Source organism: Neurospora tetrasperma (genome assembly GCF_000213175.1).
Source record: "Neurospora tetrasperma FGSC 2508 unplaced genomic scaffold NEUTE1scaffold_4, whole genome shotgun sequence".
In the NCBI taxonomy this organism is placed as follows: domain Eukaryota; kingdom Fungi; phylum Ascomycota; class Sordariomycetes; order Sordariales; family Sordariaceae; genus Neurospora; species Neurospora tetrasperma.
The window spans coordinates 1,712,710-1,732,163 of NW_009799102.1; the positions used below are offsets into that span (position 1 = coordinate 1,712,710).

Consider the following 19,454-nt stretch of genomic DNA (forward strand, 5'->3'; position numbering starts at 1 on the left):
TGGCAGCTGCTCCCCCACCTTTTAATATACTCATTGACACTACAGAAAGGAGCGACGCACAGACGTCACCTTACAAACTTTCCTTCCATATGTTGGCACCGTGTGAATGTGCGACAGGGAGGGCGATGAGCGACGAAACGGAATCACTGTTTACTGCAACACATGCCCTGTTGTGAGTAGAAACAGTGCTGTGTGAGGCGGCTTGTCCTCGATATCCCGCAAGGTGCTCTGGCCTTTTATTAAAGTGGGTGACGTAGTCGCAGTGGGCTATCTGCCAGTTGACCCTCCCGACCCGAGCGGGTGAAAGTGGACGGAGACCCGCGGTCTCATCGACCATATATGACTAGTAGACTTTTGAGATTTAGGACGGCGCGGTGTTTTACATAGTTGCGGTCCAGCGAGTTTTTGGTTTGTTCACTAGCGTTCGCGCAGTGATGCCATGCTTCTCGTAGTGAATATCCTGTCCGTGCAGCAGAATGTTGACTGCGCGGATTTCGGCGATTCAGAAATACTCGTGTCGCCCTTCTTGGGAGACCAAGTGATTTGTTTGATAAGGACTGAGGTGAGCTCAACCCGCGGTTTTTGGTTTGGTTGGCGGGGCGTGATGTTTTGTGCTGATGATTCTTTTACATTTTGGATCACCATCATGTGTGTACACTGATTCCGTATCTCCCGCCAAGGGCTGGTCATGGTTTCTTTTTGGGTGACTCTGCAACGCTGTTACGACCGTGTTGGTTTTTCCTATTGGCCAATTCTCCTTCAAGACCTTTCTTTCCCTCGCTCTCTGAACGGTTGCACGCTTCTATAGAGATCTCATTGGGATTCTGCCAAGACGGCTGTCTGACTCCGGGCGATTGGGTAGGTGGGAGCCGTTGTCGCATCGCCGATGATTCGAATGGTCTGGGGGTTCAACCGTCGTACCACAAGAGCACCGACAAACCCCAACGCGTGGGATATTGCCTAGACGGGATCTTGTCTGAATAAGTGATGCCCGATTGACGGGCTGAGTAAGGTAGGGAGATCGTATGTGTCGTATGAAGATAGGATCCCATATTGACTCTGAATCAGTACAAACTCCTCCGTCATGAGTGACTGTGAGGATTATCACATGTTATTGGTATGGGCGTTAGTTGTCGTTGTCGTGCGCTTCGTTCTCGACCGAGCCGGTGCACAGAGTCTCCAGGATGTCCAGGGACCTGACTGAGTGCTCTCTGCCATGAGGTACGTGCCGGCGACATCGGCCCTTGTGAGATGGGTGTTGGAAAAGCAAGCTTGATGATTGGCCTGCTGAGGGCACGACGTTGTGACCTCTCCTCTTCCTTGCCAGCCTTCCGAGCAGGGGTTTAAAAGTCTAACATGGATGCCTTGCATGCACTTGACGATGTGTGGATCTTGGGCCAACTCTAACTGGACGCCGTGAGAGTGGGGTGTTAATGGCTGCTTCCACTCAGTGCTGTTTTCTTTGGTGTACATAGTTTCTCTTTGTTGAAATGAAATGTTCCTCTGTGGGCAGTCAACCACCAAAGAGCTAATCCCACTCATTGGAAACGGCTGACGCCCACTGAAACAGGTGACTCAAATCAGTCTGGATGTTGGAAATGAAAATGATATACTTTCTGACTCTCTGATCAGTCTCCCAAAAACAAGTCCATGACGTGGTTTGCCGGGCGAGCCCGGAGGTCGTGATACCGCCTGTACTTGTGTGTTGCTACAAAACACGGGATGAGAAGTGTCATCGTCACACAATCATGTGGTTATAGTAACTTCCCTTACCCTTTGCTGGACGCCTTCAACTTCATAAGCGTTGGTGCTGGAATACAGTAGTAGAAGCGGGGCCTTTGGAGAAAGGCATTGATACTATGTTATATGATGGAAGTGGAAAAAAAAAAAAAAAACAGCTGGCAGCCCGAGTGACCGCTCAGGCGCTTTCTTGCAGCCGATGTATACACTACGGATGGGCAAGAGTCGCCCGCGTTGCATCGACACCGAATCACCAGCGCAGCCCAAAAGGAGGAATGTTGAAGCGGGCGTGGGGCGTAAATCCCAATGGTGGACATAATTATTATATCTCAGTCCTTCGATACGTCTAGAGTCGTGAGATATCGTGAAATGGACACAAGTTGGAGAAGGAGGGAGCAATGGATATTTCCCCACTCTTGGGCGTGTGCCAACACCCTCAATCGGGCATTCCTATCTGTAATGGCGCTGGGGTCCGGGTTGGTCTACCGCGTTAGCTGCCACATGCGACTGTGGAGCTGTCCAATCTGCGTCTTTGGATTTGTTCACTAGGCCCGCCCGCTGCCTGTTGGACATGGTCCCTCTCTCGCCTCGAGGTTGCATTTCCCGTCTCCATGTACTATGTAGTGTACAATCCTCTCCAGGGCCTGGCACTCCGGCTTGGCCTGCTTCCACTTCTCGTGTGTGCTCCGCACCGGCCATTTTCTTGACTTGGAGCAACCCAACAGCCGACCAAAGAAAGTCGGATCTGTCGTTCAAATTGCCCCGAGCGCCGCGGCCACCTTTTCCGTCCTCCGTTCTACGCTGGCGTGTCTTCCCGAGCTGGTTCCATCCCCCCCCCCCTTCTCCTCCCCCCCTCCTCCCCCGGAGGCGGAGCGCCCGTTCTGTTCATAAAATCCGTCATCGCCACCCTTTCCTCTCCTCTATCCTCTTCTTTTTCTCTCTTTCTTGTGCACTTTCGACCTTCCTAACATCTGGCCCTGCCTTCCAGTTGTTACTCCGTTGGCCACTACAACAGGTGCCTACAGTATTCACAGCTCGTCAGCTAGGAGGTGCTCTTCCTAGTCGAGTTTTGCATGTAAGGAACTAACATCCAGACCCTCCCTTCTTCCCTTCCCATTCCCTCTTCCTCCTTACCAGTTCCGATGCTTGGACAAGACGAAGCGACATTCGGCGACACTTGTAACTGTCGAGGGCAAGTTGCGACTTGGAAACCGCCGTCCGCTACAGGCACGCAAAAAAAAATCGCATCGGACACTTGGTCGGCTTCAATCTGCCGTGTCTTGGTCTCTTCCACTAGTACGAGACCAGCGAATCAAAAAGGCTTCAGTTTCCCGAGACGATACAATTCGATCGTCAAGGCCCCGCGATCTCACAAGCTATGTACACTACCAAGTTTACACCACGACCGGTCGGTAATCAGCGACCTGGATCCCACACACACGACACTCAGCCCAGAAGATACGTACTTTCCCGAGCTTCCAGCCGATGACCACTCCCAAGACGGCACAAAGCGCCACGCTTGTTCCGAAACCGGAGTCACAAGCCATTCCCCTAGAAAGAGACCTAGCGCTGTAAAGCAATGGACACAGTAGCAACTCGGATGCTCAGAACTTGAAAAACATGGCCATCTGGATGGACGTAGCAACTTGGCATCGATCTTTTCACGGTCATGACGAGACAGCAAGAATGGACGACATGGAAACTCGGTCGTCACCAAGTGGAAACGCAGGGTAGAGCCAACTTTTGTGGTGATGCCCCTGGCACACTTGGTGGGCCCCGCCCCCGCCTCCCTAGGAGCCCTGGCCCTTGGGGGATCTTGTGCTGGGATCTTCCAGTCGCCCCCGGCTGCCCACTCCCCCGCCTGCGCATCCCACATTCATCTTCCTCACTATCACCAAAACGGCATGGAGCTTTTTCACCTCCATCACTTCCACTGCTGGCTGCTTCTACACATCGAATGGCGTGGAGATTGGCTGCGCCGAAATACCTACCGTCAACACCGCCACATCAAGACCGATGATCTTGCCTTCCAGCCGATCTCCCAGGTCCCCGGCAAGACACGGTTGGGCTTGGGGTCTTGTCGATATCGGATGTTGCTGGCCTATCAAAAGACAGGACGACAACCGCATGGGCGCGATAAGGAAAGATTGCAATTGGCTTTTTTCGTCATATCGTCCCACGCAGTTGGTGTTGGAGTTGTGAGTGGGCAGCCCTGGAATTGGCTGGGTACGACTGTGCGTTCCATTGCATCACAGGCTCACACGAGCAGCAGCTGCCGGCGAACTTGCAAACAGCACTCGAGTACCACCGCAGGAGCATCACCACCACTCGGACGCACACCCACCCAGGCCACCCACTTCTACCCCGATTTCTTGTTTCGAGATCTACCGTAGCAAGCCATCGGATGGTGTGTCAGCGAGGCATCTGCCGTTCCACTTGTCCCGTCCACACAGACTCCCTCAAACTCAGCCGGTGGCTTGGGCGTTTTCTATCATGATGCCTCCAACTCAGATTAGGGACCCGATGCGTCTTGGCTTCAGAGCTCCTCCCTCATGCTCTCTTGTCGCGAGAGTTTGACTAGAGGCCCGCTAGCCTGTTGCCCATGGTTGCCGGTTCAACCTGCCAAGATCGGGCATTGCTGCTTGGCTCGGTGTCCATACTGTCGTGTGTCTTGTCTGCAACAGTTGTCTATTTTAACTTTCCGCTATCGGATCACCGACGTACATAGAGCCGTGTCGCCTCCGTCCAACTGCATAACTGCAATATTCGGAACCCCCCCTCCCTCTTCCATCTCGCTGTGCAGATCAGATTTGTGGCCATCAAAACTTGAACCGTGCCCTGACAGTTGACTGACTTTTCTTTCCCTAGATCCCCATTTCTCGTCCGAGCCATCCCCTCTTCCTTTCTCTTTTCTCCTTGTTCACAAGCTTGAGCTCTGATAGCCAAGTCGGCGCCTTTGACAGTTTCTGAACGATACCCATACCTCGAGCGTTTGCCAAGGACAGCCTGCCTAGCATGGGCGCTATCGAGGATTTCGACGACCGACAAGTGCATCTTGAAACAGAGAAAGAGCAGTATCATCCCTATGAATACCAAACAGAGAATAACTCTTCGTGGGCTGGCGCCTTGCCGGTGAAGCAGTGCGTTTGACCCCAACCCCCTGTGATAAGTTGGCCAGGTTGGCTAACTAGATGTTGTTTAGGGGACTGTACGATCCCGAGCTCGAAAAGGATGCCTGTGGTGTAGGTTTTGCTTGGTAAGACCCCAGAAACAAATTAAGGTACTTTGAACAAACGCTAATCTGCCATGCTACAGCCATATCAAGGGCAAGCCCAGTCACAAGATTGTCAGCGATGCACGAAACCTGCTCTGCAACATGACCCATCGTGGTGCCGTGGGCTCTGACGCACGCGATGGCGATGGTGCGGGTGTCATGACATCGATCCCCCACAAGTTCTTCGTGAAGAACTTCGCGCGCGATGTTGGAGTTACGCTTCCTCCACTCGGCCAGTATGCTGTGGGAAACTTGTTCTTCAAACCTGATCCAGAGACACTGCAGGAGTCGAAGCGGCAGTTGGAAGAGATTGCCGAGTCGTTGGGCTTGAGAGTTCTAGGATGGCGAGAGCCTCCCGTGGATTCGACTTTGCTTGGCCCTGCTGCTCTTTCCCGAGAGCCTTCCATTCTGCAGCCTTTCGTTGTGCTAGCGTCTGCTTACGGGCCCGGCAATGAACCAGAAACAACCGATCCCGAGAAGTTTGACGAGAGGCTGTTTGAGCGGCAGCTCTATGTCCTCCGGAAGAGAGCTACACACACGATTGGGCTGCAGAACTGGTTCTACATCTGCTCCCTTTCCAACAAGAACATTGTCTACAAGGGTCAGCTGGCGCCGATTCAGGTTTACCAATACTACAATGATTTGGTGAACTATGACTATGAGGCTCACTTTGCCTTGGTGCATTCGCGTTTCTCCACCAACACCTTCCCCTCTTGGGATCGTGCCCAGCCTCTCCGATGGGCTGCTCACAATGGTAAGCGATAGATATTGTCCGTAAAACACTTGGTGCTCCTCGCTAACAGAATCTTCCCAGGTGAAATAAACACCCTTCGCGGCAACAAGAATTGGATGCGTGCTCGTGAGGGAGTCATGCAGTCTGATGTCTTTGGAGATGAGCTGGAACTTCTCTATCCTATTGTTGAGGCTGGCGGTTCCGACTCTGCTGCCTTCGATAACGTGTTGGAGCTCCTTACCATCAACGGCGTGCTCTCTCTTCCCGAGGCCGTGATGCTGATGGTGCCCGAGGCTTGGCAGGGAAACCAGAGCATGGATCCCAAGAAGGCCGCCTTCTATGAGTGGGCAGCTTGCCAAATGGAGCCCTGGGATGGCCCTGCGCTCTTTACGTTCGCTGATGGTCGTTTTTGCGGTGCCAACTTGGATCGTAACGGTCTCAGACCTTGCCGTTATTATGTGATGGACGACGATCGCATTATCTGCGCGTCTGAGGTCGGCACTATCCCTGTTGAGCCCGAGAAGATCATTCAGAAGGGCCGTCTCCAACCTGGCCGCATGCTTCTCGTTGATACTCGCGCCGGTCGCATCATTGATGATTCCGAGTTGAAGGCTGCTGTCTCTAGCCGGGAGGACTTCAGGTCATGGCTCGACAACGAACTCATTACCATGCCTCAGGTGCTCGAGACGCTTTCCGGTAGCCAGAGCATTGAGCTTGCTGCCAAGCCTGATAACACCAAGATCCAGGAGGACCCCCTATTGCACGCTTTTGGATACACCTTTGAGCAGGTGAGCTTGCTTCTTGGCCCCATGGCCTCGGATGAAAAGGAGGCTCTTGGTTCCATGGGTAACGATGCTCCGCTTGCCTGTTTGTCCGATGCTCCCAAGTTGCTGTACGAATATTTCCGTCAGCTGTTTGCTCAGGTCACCAACCCGCCCATCGATCCCATCAGAGAGTCGATCGTCATGTCTCTTGAATGCTACGTTGGTCCCCAGGGCAACCTTCTCGAGATGGACTCGTCCCAATGTGGAAGACTTCTGCTTCCTAGCCCCATCCTCTCCATTCCTGAGTTCAATGCACTCAAGAACATGTCTACTATCCATCCCGAGTGGACTGTCAAGACCATTGACTTGACATTCCCCAAGAAGGAAGGCATTGAGGGCTACATTAGACACCTTGACTATATCTGCATGGAGGCTACTGCCGCTATTGAAGCTAGTGATCGTATCATTGTGCTGTCTGACCGCAACACCTCCAAGGACCGTGTCGCTGTTTCTGCTCTCCTCGCTGGTGGCATGGTTCACCATCACCTTGTCAGCAACAAGTGGCGTGCAATGGCAGCCATTGTCGCTGAGACGGCCGAGGCTCGTGAAGTTCACCACATGTGCGTCCTCCTCGGCTACGGTGTTGACGCCATCAACCCCTACCTTGCCATGGAGTGCATCATTAAGCTCAACAAGGAGAAGCTCATCAAGAAGAAGCTGACCGATGATGAGCTCATCTACAACTACAAGCACTCCTGTGATGGTGGTATCCTCAAGGTCATGAGCAAGATGGGTATCTCTACCTTGGCCAGTTATAAAGGTGCCCAGATCTTTGAGGCCTTGGGTGTCGACGACAGCGTGGTTGAGCGCTGCTTCAAAGGTACTGCCTCCCGTATCAAGGGTATAACTTTTGAACTTATCGCTGAGGATGCCTTCCGTTTGCACGAGCGCGGTTTCCCGTCGCGTTACACCGTTGCTGTTCCTGGACTTCCCGAGTCTGGTGAGTACCACTGGCGTGACAATGGCGAGGCACATATCAACGATCCTACTTCTATTGCAAACATCCAGGATGCCGTCCGTACCAAGAACGACAAGTCTTACGAGGCCTACTCACTCTCCGAGTACGAGCAGATCAAATCTTGCACGCTTCGTGGTATGCTTGACTTCAATTTCGAAGACTGCTCTCCTATCCCTATTGACCAGGTTGAGCCTTGGACCGAGATTGTTCGCCGATTCTGCACTGGTGCTATGTCGTATGGTTCTATCTCCCTCGAATCTCACTCTACCCTGGCCGTTGCCATGAACAGGCTTGGTGGCAAGTCCAACACCGGTGAAGGTGGTGAGGATCCTGAACGGTCCCAAAGGCTGCCGAACGGCGATACCATGCGCTCAGCCATCAAACAGGTGGCCTCAGGTCGCTTTGGTGTTACATCTGCTTATCTGGCCGACTCTGACGAACTTCAGATCAAGATGGCACAGGGTGCCAAGCCTGGTGAGGGTGGTGAGCTTCCTGGCCACAAGGTTTCTAAGTCCATTGCCCGCACTCGTCACTCTACCCCTGGCGTCGGCCTCATCTCGCCACCTCCTCATCACGATATCTACTCGATCGAAGACTTGAAGCAGCTCATTTATGACCTTAAATGCTCGAGTCCTCGTTCTCGCGTTTCCGTCAAGCTTGTGTCTGAGACTGGCGTTGGTATCGTCGCCTCGGGTGTCGCTAAGGCTAAGGCAGACCACATTCTCATCTCTGGCCATGACGGTGGCACTGGTGCCTCTCGCTGGACTGGTATCAAGTACGCCGGTCTCCCCTGGGAGTTGGGTCTCGCTGAGACTCATCAGACCTTGGTGCTTAACGACCTGCGTGGGCGCGTTGTCGTTCAGACTGATGGTCAGCTTCGTACCGGCCGTGATGTCGCCATTGCTTGCTTGCTGGGCGCTGAAGAGTGGGGATTTGCGACCACTCCTCTCATTGCCATGGGCTGCATCATGATGCGCAAGTGCCATTTGAATACCTGCCCTGTTGGTATTGCCACTCAGGACCCTGAGCTTCGGAAGAAGTTCACTGGTACGCCTGAGCATGTGATCAACTTCTTCTACTACGTAGCGAACGAGCTCCGTGCTATCATGGCCAGGCTTGGTTTCCGCACCATCAATGAGATGGTTGGTCATGTTGAGGTGCTCAAGGTCCGCGAGGATCTCAGGACCAAGAAGACCTCCAACATTGACCTATCTCTCATCTTGACTCCCGCCCATAAACTCCGTCCCGGAGTGGCAACTTTCAATGTCCGCAAGCAGGATCACAAGCTTTACGTTCGCTTGGACAACAAGCTTATTACTGAGGCTGAGTTGACTCTTGATAAGGGACTGCCTTCACGTATTGAGTGTGACATCGTTAACACTGACCGCGCCATGGGCACTTCACTGTCCTACCAAATTTCCAAACGCTATGGCGAGAAGGGACTGCCTGATGATACTGTCCATGTCAATATTAAGGGTTCTGCGGGCCAGTCCTTCGGTGCTTTCCTTGCTCCGGGTGTCACGCTCGAGTTGGAGGGCGATGCCAACGATTACGTTGGCAAGGGCTTGTCCGGTGGTAGACTGATTGTCTACCCCCCTCGTTCCGCTGTATTCAAGGCTGAGGAGAACATTATCGTTGGTAACGTGTGCTTGTACGGAGCCACTAGCGGTACCTGCTTCTTCCGCGGCGTTGCAGCTGAGCGTTTCGCTGTACGCAACTCTGGTGCCACCGCCGTGGTTGAGGGTGTCGGTGATCACGGCTGCGAGTACATGACTGGTGGTCGGGTCGTGATCCTGGGAAGCACTGGCCGTAACTTTGCTGCTGGTATGTCTGGTGGAATCGCCTACATCTTGGATATTCAGGGCGACTTCTTGACCAAGCTCAACACCGAGATGGTTGAAGCCAGCACTCTTGAGGAGGCGGAGCCTGAAGAGATCGCATTCATCCGCAGTCTCGTTGAGGATCATCACCACTACACTGGTTCCGAGCTTGCTGCTCGTATTCTGGTTGACTTCTCCCGTGCCCTCAAGCGCTTCATCAAGGTACTACCCGTCGACTACAAGCGCGTACTGGAGGAGGAGAAGGCCAAGGCTGTCAAGCAGGCTGCCGAGACCAAGCGGGCTGAGTACAGCCTTCCTGCGGCTGCGAGAAAGGAGAAGGATCCTCATGCGCCCAAGCTTCAGGATATCGAGGAGAGTATTACCGATAACGCTATCAGCAAGAAGAAGGCCCTTGTATTGGACAAGACGCGCGGTTTCATGAAGTATCAGCGTCGCGCTGAGAAGTACCGGAAGCCCGCGACTCGTGTTAAGGATTGGGCTGAACTGTCTCAGCGTCTTGATGAGGACGAACTCAAGTACCAGTCTGCCCGTTGCATGGACTGCGGTGTTCCCTTCTGCCAATCCGATAGCGGCTGCCCAATTTCCAACATCATCCCCAAGTGGAATGAGCTGGTCTTCCAGGGTCAGTGGCGAGATGCATTGAACCGCCTGTTAATGACCAACAACTTCCCCGAGTTTACTGGTCGCGTTTGCCCTGCTCCCTGCGAGGGTGCTTGCGTCTTGGGCATCAACGAGCAGCCTGTTGGTATCAAGTCGATTGAGTGCGCCATCATTGACCGTGGTTTCGAGATGGGATGGATGGTACCGGAGCCCCCTAAGATTCGCACGGGCAAGAACGTTGCCATCATCGGATCTGGTCCCGCTGGTCTCGCTGCCGCCGACCAGCTGAACAAGGCTGGTCACAACGTTACTGTGTATGAGCGCGCCGACCGTCTTGGTGGTCTGCTCATGTATGGCATTCCCAACATGAAATTGGACAAGCGCATCGTCAAGAGACGTACTGATTTCATGGCTGCTGAGGGTGTCCAGTTCAAGACTGGCGTTGCGATTGGCGAGGATATGACACTCAAGGATCTCAAGAAGCAGAATGATGCTGTCATCATTGCTACCGGTGCCACTGTCGCCCGCGACCTTCCTATCAAGAACCGCAATCTTGAGGGCATCCATTTCGCTATGGAGTTCCTGCACAAGAACACCAAGTCTCTTCTTGATTCCGAACTGGCCGACGATTCCTACATCTCCGCCAAAGATAAGCATGTCATTGTTATTGGTGGTGGTGATACCGGTAACGACTGCATTGGTACCTCTGTCCGCCACGGTGCCAAGTCGGTCATTAACTTTGAGCTTCTCCCCAAGCCTCCCCCGGCTCGCGGCCGCGATAACCCGTGGCCGCAGTGGCCCCGCGTCTACCGCGTGGACTACGGCCACGATGAGGTCAAGCAACACACGGGCAAGGATCCTCGTGAATACTGCATCATGTCGGAGGAGTTTGTCGATGACGGCAACGGAAAGGTGAGGGGTATCAACACGATCCGCGTGGAGTGGACCAAGTCTGCCAGCGGCGGTTGGGACATGAAGAAGATCGAGGGCTCGCAGCAGTTCTTCCCTGCCGATCTTGTCCTGCTGTCCATGGGCTTTTTGGGACCTGAGGCTCGTGTGCTCGGCGATGAAATCGAGAAGGATCCTCGCAAGAACGTAAAGACTCCTCCCGGCAAGTATAGCACCAACGTCGAGGGCGTGTTCGCTGCCGGTGATTGCCGTCGTGGACAGTCGCTCATCGTCTGGGGTATCAACGAAGGTCGCCAGGCTGCTCGCGAGGTGGATCTCTACCTCGAGAAGAGCACATGTTTGCCTGTTACTGGTGGTATCGTCAAGCGCACCGCTGAGGAGGTGTTCGCCGCTGCCGCCGCAGCTTAAATGGTGACGGGGAATGTCATGATATCAGGAAGAGGATACGGTTGGGACCATTACCGTGATGGATGAGAGCGGCGATGGGAATTCCTATGATTTATTCTGCATCGGGTTCATTCAAGGTTGATACCACTGGTGGAAGCGTTTGTTTCTTGGCTGCGGATTCTTTTTGTTTCTTACCTTTCAAAAGAAAGCATGCATGCTCATATGGCCTTTTTGGGATTGCGATGTTCTCGCCAGTTTCCTGTTCTGATTTATTTCTCGATCGTTTGGTTCTGGGGTGGTCGGGTTGTGTATATACCATTAACGTTTTACGAATACATATTATTATTATTTTTACGAATGTTCCTGGACTCGCTACATCAGATATCATGCAACAAACTGACCTTGCTGCATGTGAGGTTATCGTGACATTCCTGTCTTGGCGGGGAGTACGTATGTAGGTTGTTGAGAATCTGCGGACGGCGATGGGGGCACGTGTAGCCATGATTGGCCAATTGCAGGCCTGGACACCCCTGTCAGCATTGGTGGGTTTGACTGGAGCAGGCCTCGAACGCGCTCCGACGCAATCCCTGCGACAGTGACGAAGTGATGTGGGGATGTTTCCACGAAGGTCTGGCGTCTCCACGGTACGGGCCACGAACAACACTGCAATCGTTAGCGCAATGACCTTCTCTGCTCAATCGTGTGATCGCATCTTGGTTTTTTGTTTGCCCAACTGAATTCTTCCGTCGCCTTCCAGCGAGGGAGCTTGAAAGTCTCGATTTCCCGCAATCAATTCTCGCAACAGCATCATCGCATCACATTTTCTCAACAGCGTCTTCCACACAAGCCTCAATTAGCAGCAGCACCAGCAGCAGCAGTAGGTAGCAACACGACAACATCACTGCGACCATGCGTTTCGGCAAGACGCTCAAGCAGTCCATGTACGAGCCATGGCGGGACAAGTACATTGAATATGATAAGCTCAAGAGCCTCCTCCGAGAGGATAGACCTGACGATGACGAACCATGGACCGAGGAGGATGAGGTCCGCTTCTGCGACGAGATTTTCAATGTCCAGCTCGAAAAGGTCGCCCAGTTCCAGGAGGAGAAGATGCAGGAGCTGCGTCAGCGAGTAGATGCCGCCTTCGACAAGCTCAGAGATCTGCCACCGGCCGATTCCGAAAACAAGGACAAACCGACCGACGAAGCCCTCGCCCAACGACTCAAAGAACTCGAGGCCGAGCTGGATGCCATTACAAACGAAGTCAAGGAACTTCGAAAGTACAGCAATCTGAACTACACGGGCTTCCTCAAGATCGTCAAGAAGCATGACCGGAAGCGTGGCGATCGGTACAAGATCCGTCCCATCATGCAGGTCAGCCTGTCCAAGCGGCCCTTCAACTCGGAGCAAGGGTACACGCCTCTGCTCAACAAGCTGTCGCTCTTGTACTTCGCCATCCGCCAACATCTCGAAGAGAATGGTTCCGTAGAGCCGTACCATCTCGATCCCATAAGTCAGCCCGAGACACACAACGGCGAGAAGTATACGGCCTACAAGTTCTGGGTACACCCCGACAACCTGCTCGAGGTGAAGACGTATATCCTTCGTCGGCTCCCTGCCCTTGTTTACAGCCACCAGTCGTCCAAGGAATGGGATGGAGACGAGGACCCGACCATCACATCCTTGTACTTTGACAATGCCAACTTCCAGCTGTACTACCAGAAGGTGGAACGTGAAGCCGAGGCGTCATCGCTCCGCTTGCGTTGGTATGGTCAATTGAGCCAGAATCCAGAGATCGTGTTTGAGCAAAAGATCATACACGACAACGGCACTAGCGAGGAGCGCAAGTTCCCCATTAAGGAGAAGTACATCAAGCCCTTTTTGGATGGCGAGTACAAGATGGAGAAGTCGATCCAGAAGATGGAACGACAGGGCCAGAGCACCGCAGACGTGGAAGAGTTTCGTTCCACTGCCGAGGCGATTCAGGATTACATTCGCAGCAACAAACTCGAGCCCGTCGTTCGCGCAAACTACGTCCGAACGGCCTTCCAGAATCCCGGAGATGATCGCATTCGCCTGTCTATTGACACCGACATTGCCTTCATTCGCGAGGATACCCTCGACCGCGATAGGCCGTGCCGTGATCCAAACAACTGGCACCGTACCGATATCGACGACAGCAACATGACCTATCCCTTCAAAAACATCAACCAGAGCGAGGTGTCGCTGTTTCCCTATGCAGTGTTGGAAATCAAGCTGAAGGAAGACCAGAACCGCAAGCGACCTGTCTGGGTCACGGACCTGATGGCCTCGCATTTGGTCCACCCTTGCCCTCGCTTTTCCAAGTTCATGCAAGGCGTCGCCTCTCTTTTCGAGGACTACGTCAACAGGTTGCCCTTCTGGCTGCCCGATCTGGACACCGATATCCGCAAGGATCCCCAAGTGGCCTTCGAGGAGGAGGAGGTGAAACGAGCCCACCGTGCACAGAACGAGCAAGTAGTCGGCAGTTTCCTCGGAACCAAACTAGGCAACTCGTTCAAGCCATCTCGGAGCTCTCCAGTGGCCAAGTCATACCTCGCCGAGCGGGTGGCGGCCGAGAGCAGCGGCGCCAAAGCGCAAACCCCCGCCTCCGGGGCGACAGACAGGACCCCTACCGCTGTTACTCCGGCCGGTGAACTCAACGAAAGCAGCAGCAGCCAGCAACAGGATGGCGGCCAGCAACAAGGAGGCCGTAGCGAGTACGGCACCATGACCCTCTCCTCCGTCTTCCCTGGCTTCTCTCTCTCCAAGTACTCCAAAGCCATGCGTCTCAAGCGGGCCCAGGGCGAAGGCGGCCGCCGTGGCTCCGTGACCCTGCCGCCCGGCGTCGAGGAGCCTACCGAGTGGCTCAAGAACTCAGGCCCCTTGCAGATCGAGCCCAAGGTCTGGCTGGCCAACGAGCGGACGTTCCTCAAGTGGCAGCACATTTGCGTGCTGCTCGGCGGCTTGGCCATCAGCTTGTACACAGCCGCGGGCAGGGGCACGGTGGCGGAGTGGATTGCGGTTGGGTTCATCATCATTGCGGCGTTTGCCGGTGGCTGGGGGTATTTCTTGTTGCACTCGAGGAGGAAGATGATCATTGAACGGAGCGGCAAGGACTTTGACAACTTCTTTGGCCCATTGGTGATCAGTGTTGCACTGATGGTAGCGCTGATTCTGAACTTTAGCTTTGCGGTAAGTCTTCCAGATGTCTTTTGAGCAGTCAGGGTACAGAGTAATTGCTGACTTATGTGGCTTTAGTATCGCGACTTCTTGGCTAGAGCTCAGGCTAGAGCTGCGGTTGAAGCTCTGTTCATCCAAAGCAGCAACGCATCGGCGAGTCACATCGACCTGAGATAGTGGTGTTTGTAGAGCTTGGTCGGTTGACGTGAGACTAGAAAAGAAATTCATGCTTGATGAACGAAGGGATAACAAAAGATTGGATACGGAAAACAAACTTGGTTATGACTGCATGATTTGGGGATCTGGCGTGTGGCCGATGGTTGAGTAGAAGAATGTCTCGACGGGGATTGTGTTGAGGTAGGCATACATACAGTTTGGCATGATTGGAAGCATCAAGATTAGTATGCAAGGGCACTTGAATCGGTAACATGTTGATGGCTATGGAAAGGGGGCATGTCCCTCTCTTTCTCTCTCTCTCTCTCTCTCTCTCTCTCTCTCTCTCTTGATGTGCGCACGGACCATTGTTGCTCTGGAAAATGTAAATGGACTGAAGTTCTGAACTGGACGGCAATTCCATGCAAACAACATCTCACCAGCGCCTTTGACAAACTCGCAACAATCACCGTGATCATTTCCCCCAAACTCCAGACGGTGGTCATATGAAGGAAAGCTCAACCACTCGACGGCCAGCCTGCTAAGATTTTCACTTGCGTCGGTTTAACGAGCCCTCGCCATCAAATCGACCAGCTGAAGGGAAATCACAATCAGGCGGGAATCATAATCAACAATCAACGACATCACCCACCATCATCAACAACAAAAACTCACATCACACAATTACTGCCAACAAATATGTCATCGCAAATTTCTCTCCACCCTCGTCCTCTCCAACCATCGCCTTCCTCAAGCTCATCAACACCCGCAACCAACCCACTCCCAACCCTTATCCAAACCCCCACGGGCCTCGCCCTCCTCGAACTCCAAGGAACTCTCAACATCCGCGACTTTGACCCATCCTCTACAGAACAAATCACTCCAATCCCTGTAGGGAGGATCGATTTCCCCGATTACCAGCCCAACTCCCTCACCTTTGATCCCAACGACAAGAAGTGGATGAAGAGGGTGTATATGTACATTGGCGAGCATCAGCGGTTGCATGGGGAGGTGAAGGGGCTGGGGAAGGCGGTGGGGGTTGTGAGGAGGAGGGTACGGCAGCGGGAGGGGGTGAACGGGGAGGAGGAGGAAGAAGAACAGAAAGAGGAGTTGGAGGTGTTGGATATTATAAGGTACAAGATTGTTTTTGGGACGAGGCCGGAGCCGGTTACTGGGGGGGAGCAGTTCATTGGACGGGGTTCTGAACAGACCTAGGGTTAAGGACGGGAGGGTGTGGAGGAGGGGGTTGGTGGTGGCGAAAGTTAGGAATAGCTCTTAAAGAAAGGAAAATAAGAAAAAAAGGTTCAGGCCATGGAACAGAAGGCCAACCTCACAGTCACCACAGGTAGCTTTGTTATCTACTTTTATGAAAGGAGGGTGGTGTGGTACATAGGTGCTGAAGTTGAAGATGACAGAGGGAATTTGACGAGTTATAGTGGATATTCCTATAACCCCCTCACACTTTGTTACATACAGTCGTTAGCATAGCTCGGTTACTCTGGTGCTACGTTTATCTTTGAAGAGATGGATAGATAAAAAGGTGTCATATGACCTTTGTCTCCTTCCCATCCCAAATTTTTTACTTTTTTATTTTACATTTTTTTTTAGCAGCTCAATACAAGTAGGTAGGCGTTGTGGTTCCTGACTAATGTTTGAAGGGTCCTCCATGGAAAAAGCACGAGGTCACGAGGTCCCCTGGATCCTGGGTCTGGATCCAGCCTGTGATACCATGATAGGTAGGACGAGAGCGGTGAATGATATGTGTGAAGAATGAGGTTGCAGTTCGAGGCCGATTCGTCGCGGGAAAAAGAATGTGAAGGCGTCTACCGGTGTAAGGTAGTGTGAGTGCACCGGTGTAACTCAGCTTGCTCCTTCCCAAGTCCGACACAGCTTCATCTCTGTCATCATTGTATACACTACTGTACCTACCTACCTAGTCTCGCTAGTGTAGTACCTCTAGACTTGGAGGCTCCGATCAGATGATGCATCCTATCGACTTCCACTTGCCCGCCCCAGTCTCCGATGACCTGAAGCTTTGAATGGAGGTACTGAGAGTAGACTCGCTCTCGGAGACACGTTGTTCACACTTCACATGTCGAACGACAAAAAGACCAGCTTGGGTGTCAACAAGAGAGGATCAACAAAGCAAGCTCGAGGCAAGCGAGGCAAGTCAAGATGGTGCCCCGCCAACCGGTGTCGTTGGAGCTGTCAAAATTGTCCACTGAAGGGTGGGGGATGCTGCAGCAGACGCCACAGCGGGTTCTGACTGGCTGATAGGGGCGCGGGCACTTTCAGTGGGAATGCACAATTCCCTTCCAAGTTGCCGCGAGAGTTCCCTTGATGGGATCACCACTGCAACAATAGGGTAGGTAGTGATGATCCATTGCCCGACGCTCGTATGGCCCGCATTTTCGTTCCCGCTTCAGTTCCAGTTAGGGCCGAGTCCCGGGCCACGCAACCGCCAGAAACCTACCTATAGGGAACTAGGTACACACATCACAAGTGGAAGCTATGGATCCCTGATGGTCCCCTTTTTCCAACTCACTCTCATCTCCACTTCGTCAATGGCGACGGCTTGTCCACACTTGCTGCATACCTAGGTAGCCTGGCACCAATGTTCTAGATCAATACTTAGCTGGTATACATGCCACACAGGAACCTGTCTTCTGTCCTTTCTCTACTCTTCAATTCATCAACTGTTTGCCGATTCTTCGAACCTGGTGTCCGAACCCTTGACCGTCAACGAACCATCCAGTGCCGGATACTATAATAGGGCCGCCACACTCCCTTAGTTGCCAGACACGGTCTGCACTTCCTCTGCCCATCTTGCCGCCAACATACAGAGCAGCCTAACGGATTCGCATCGCATTGCGATCCTGTAGTACTCGCACTCAGATCATTGACTGAAAATCACAGTCACACAGCCTACTATGAAGTTTGGCAGAAAGTATACAAGCCTAAGCCTGGTCTTCTCTGCCTCACAAGCTAACCGTTCGACAGTCTCCCACGTAACCAGGTCCCAGAGTGGGCAGCCTTTTACATCAACTACAAAGGCCTAAAGAAGCTGATCAAGGCCGCCCAAGGAGCGGCCAAGAGTGGGGAGCCGGTAGATTTGGCCGAGTTCTTCTTCGCCTTGGATCGAAACCTTGAAGATGTTGACTCCTTCTACAACAAAAAGTATGCCGAGGCCTACCGGCGACTGAAGGTGCTGCAGGATCGCTATGGCAAGACTCCCGAGATTGTCTCCAACCTCGACGATGACGAGGTTGAGGAGCTGATGGGAGCCCTTCTCGAGCTGCGAAGTCAGTTCCGGAAGCTGCAATGGTTCGGCGAAATCAACCGTCGTGGCTTTGTCAAAATCACAAAGAAGCTGGACAAGAAGGTCCCCAACACAAAAAGCACCCAGCACAACTACATTTCCACAAAGGTCGATCTGTTGCCCTTCGCCAAGGATACCGCCATTAGCCTCCTGTTGACCGAGATCAACAAGTGGCTGTCAAAGCTGGGAGATGCACAAAACATTGATGAGACCAAATCCGAGAGATCGACACTCTCGCTGGGTCGTGCTTCTGCAAAGGCTATGCTTAACATACCCAGTGCGCTTTTCGACAAGTTGGATCAAGCCATTCGTAAAGACGAAGTCGCGGCTTTGGAGCAAGGTCTCAAGGAGGGAAACCTAGCGGGCTCAGAGGGCTCATCACCATTACAACAGCCCTTGCTGCTTAACCTACTCCAGCGGTCCATTTCCTCCCGTTCGAGAGACTGTATCGTGTTCCTCCTCAAGCAAGCCAACTCGCTGGACGAGCCCGACGACATCAACGAACGCAACTGCATCCACAGACTTGTCATTCACATCGGTCGCACAAAAACGGCCTCGCTCCTCAGTAGTGAGCCAGAAGCTGAATCGTACCCCTTCCCGCGCACCGGGGTTCACTACGCCCAGCCCTACCTCACCCCAGCCACTTCTCCCTTGTCAGCACCGCGCGGGACGACCTTAAAGGAGTCAAAACTCCTCGGCCATGATGATGAAGCAATCCAGCTGCTCAAATACCTACTAGAAAACCTGAGGCCAGACCAAAGAGTGGCTCTGGTTGCCAAAGACGGATTTGGCCGTATACCGCTCCACTATGCGGCGCAGTTCGGCTTCGTCGTCGTCTGCCAGATCATCATGCGCAAGATGCAGGACTGGGGACAGTTCAACGTCGAGAATGGCATCGACGCCCCCGAATGGCAGGACAAGGATGGAAACGCGCCGCTGCACTTGAGCGTTATAGGCGGCCACCCGCTAACCACCAAAGCGCTGCTTCAAGGAGAGAACTGGAAGGGGGTTAATGACCACCAAGCCGAAATGAGGCGTGCCATCTCCAAGTCGAGCGCGGTGCTGGCTCTCGCGACCAAGGCCAACTCCAAGGACATCGTCGAGTTGCTGGTCAATGCAGGAGTGGACATCAACTGGCAGGACAACAGCGGCGAGACAGCCTTGCACGTTGCTGCCAGATTTGGCCACGATGAGTGCGCCAGGGTGTTGCTCAAGGGTACTGAGCAGCAAAAGGCCAACCTGGAATTGGCTGAGAAGAACTTTGCGTGGACCCCGCTGCACATTGCGGCGGTTGATGGGCATCTGGGTGTCGCTCAGCTGCTCGTGGATGCTGGTGCGGATGTGGACAAGTTGGATTCGTCTGGCTGGACGGCAAAGGAGCATGCGGCGCTGAGAGGCCATCTCGATATTGCACGACTCCTGTCTGCTCACAGTCAAGCCCCTGAGGATGAGGGGGGCAGCAGCTCCGACGGCGACGATGAAAAGTCATCGACGACCACACCGTACCCCGAGACC

General features: G+C 53.3%; 5 protein-coding genes across 5 annotated transcripts in view; 3 read left to right on the plus strand and 2 right to left on the minus strand.

Moving 5' to 3' along the window:
- The window catches only part of NEUTE1DRAFT_43821 (uncharacterized protein), a gene marked incomplete at both ends in the record, with an annotated part of 1,896 nt that extends 1,559 nt beyond the window's left edge, over nucleotides 1-337 (minus strand). Inside the window, one exon of the mRNA XM_009853254.1 lies at nucleotides 75-337. Within this exon, the coding sequence (XP_009851556.1) occupies nucleotides 75-337 (263 nt within the window). The remainder of the gene's footprint in view (nucleotides 1-74) is intronic.
- A 1,948-nt stretch (nucleotides 338-2,285) lies between these two features.
- Nucleotides 2,286-4,059, minus strand: NEUTE1DRAFT_101814 (uncharacterized protein; the record flags this gene model as incomplete). The annotated part of the gene is made up of 8 exons (XM_009853822.1): nucleotides 2,286-2,356; nucleotides 2,433-2,536; nucleotides 2,648-2,746; nucleotides 2,837-2,885; nucleotides 3,178-3,309; nucleotides 3,379-3,601; nucleotides 3,802-3,897; nucleotides 4,033-4,059. The coding sequence occupies 8 exons, from the start codon at nucleotides 4,057-4,059 to the stop codon at nucleotides 2,286-2,288; spliced, it is 801 nt and encodes a 266-aa protein (XP_009852124.1).
- Nucleotides 4,060-4,755: 696 nt separating this feature from the next.
- Nucleotides 4,756-11,620, plus strand: NEUTE1DRAFT_65142 (uncharacterized protein; the record flags this gene model as incomplete). The annotated part of the gene is made up of 4 exons (XM_009853823.1): nucleotides 4,756-4,880; nucleotides 4,943-4,996; nucleotides 5,056-5,768; nucleotides 5,829-11,620. 4 exons carry the CDS (start codon nucleotides 4,756-4,758, stop codon nucleotides 11,285-11,287), a joined length of 6,351 nt encoding a protein of 2,116 aa, XP_009852125.1.
- A 400-nt stretch (nucleotides 11,621-12,020) lies between these two features.
- On the plus strand, nucleotides 12,021-14,942 carry NEUTE1DRAFT_123048 (uncharacterized protein; the record flags this gene model as incomplete). The annotated part of the gene is made up of 2 exons (XM_009853824.1): nucleotides 12,021-14,479; nucleotides 14,546-14,942. The coding sequence occupies 2 exons, from the start codon at nucleotides 12,176-12,178 to the stop codon at nucleotides 14,642-14,644; spliced, it is 2,403 nt and encodes an 800-aa protein (XP_009852126.1).
- Nucleotides 14,943-15,142: 200 nt separating this feature from the next.
- On the plus strand, nucleotides 15,143-15,655 carry NEUTE1DRAFT_117371 (uncharacterized protein; the record flags this gene model as incomplete). The annotated part of the gene is made up of 1 exon (XM_009853825.1): nucleotides 15,143-15,655. A coding segment is annotated over one exon (336 nt), but the record flags the coding sequence as incomplete, so codon positions are not given.
- Between the last annotated feature and the right edge of the window lie 3,799 nt (nucleotides 15,656-19,454).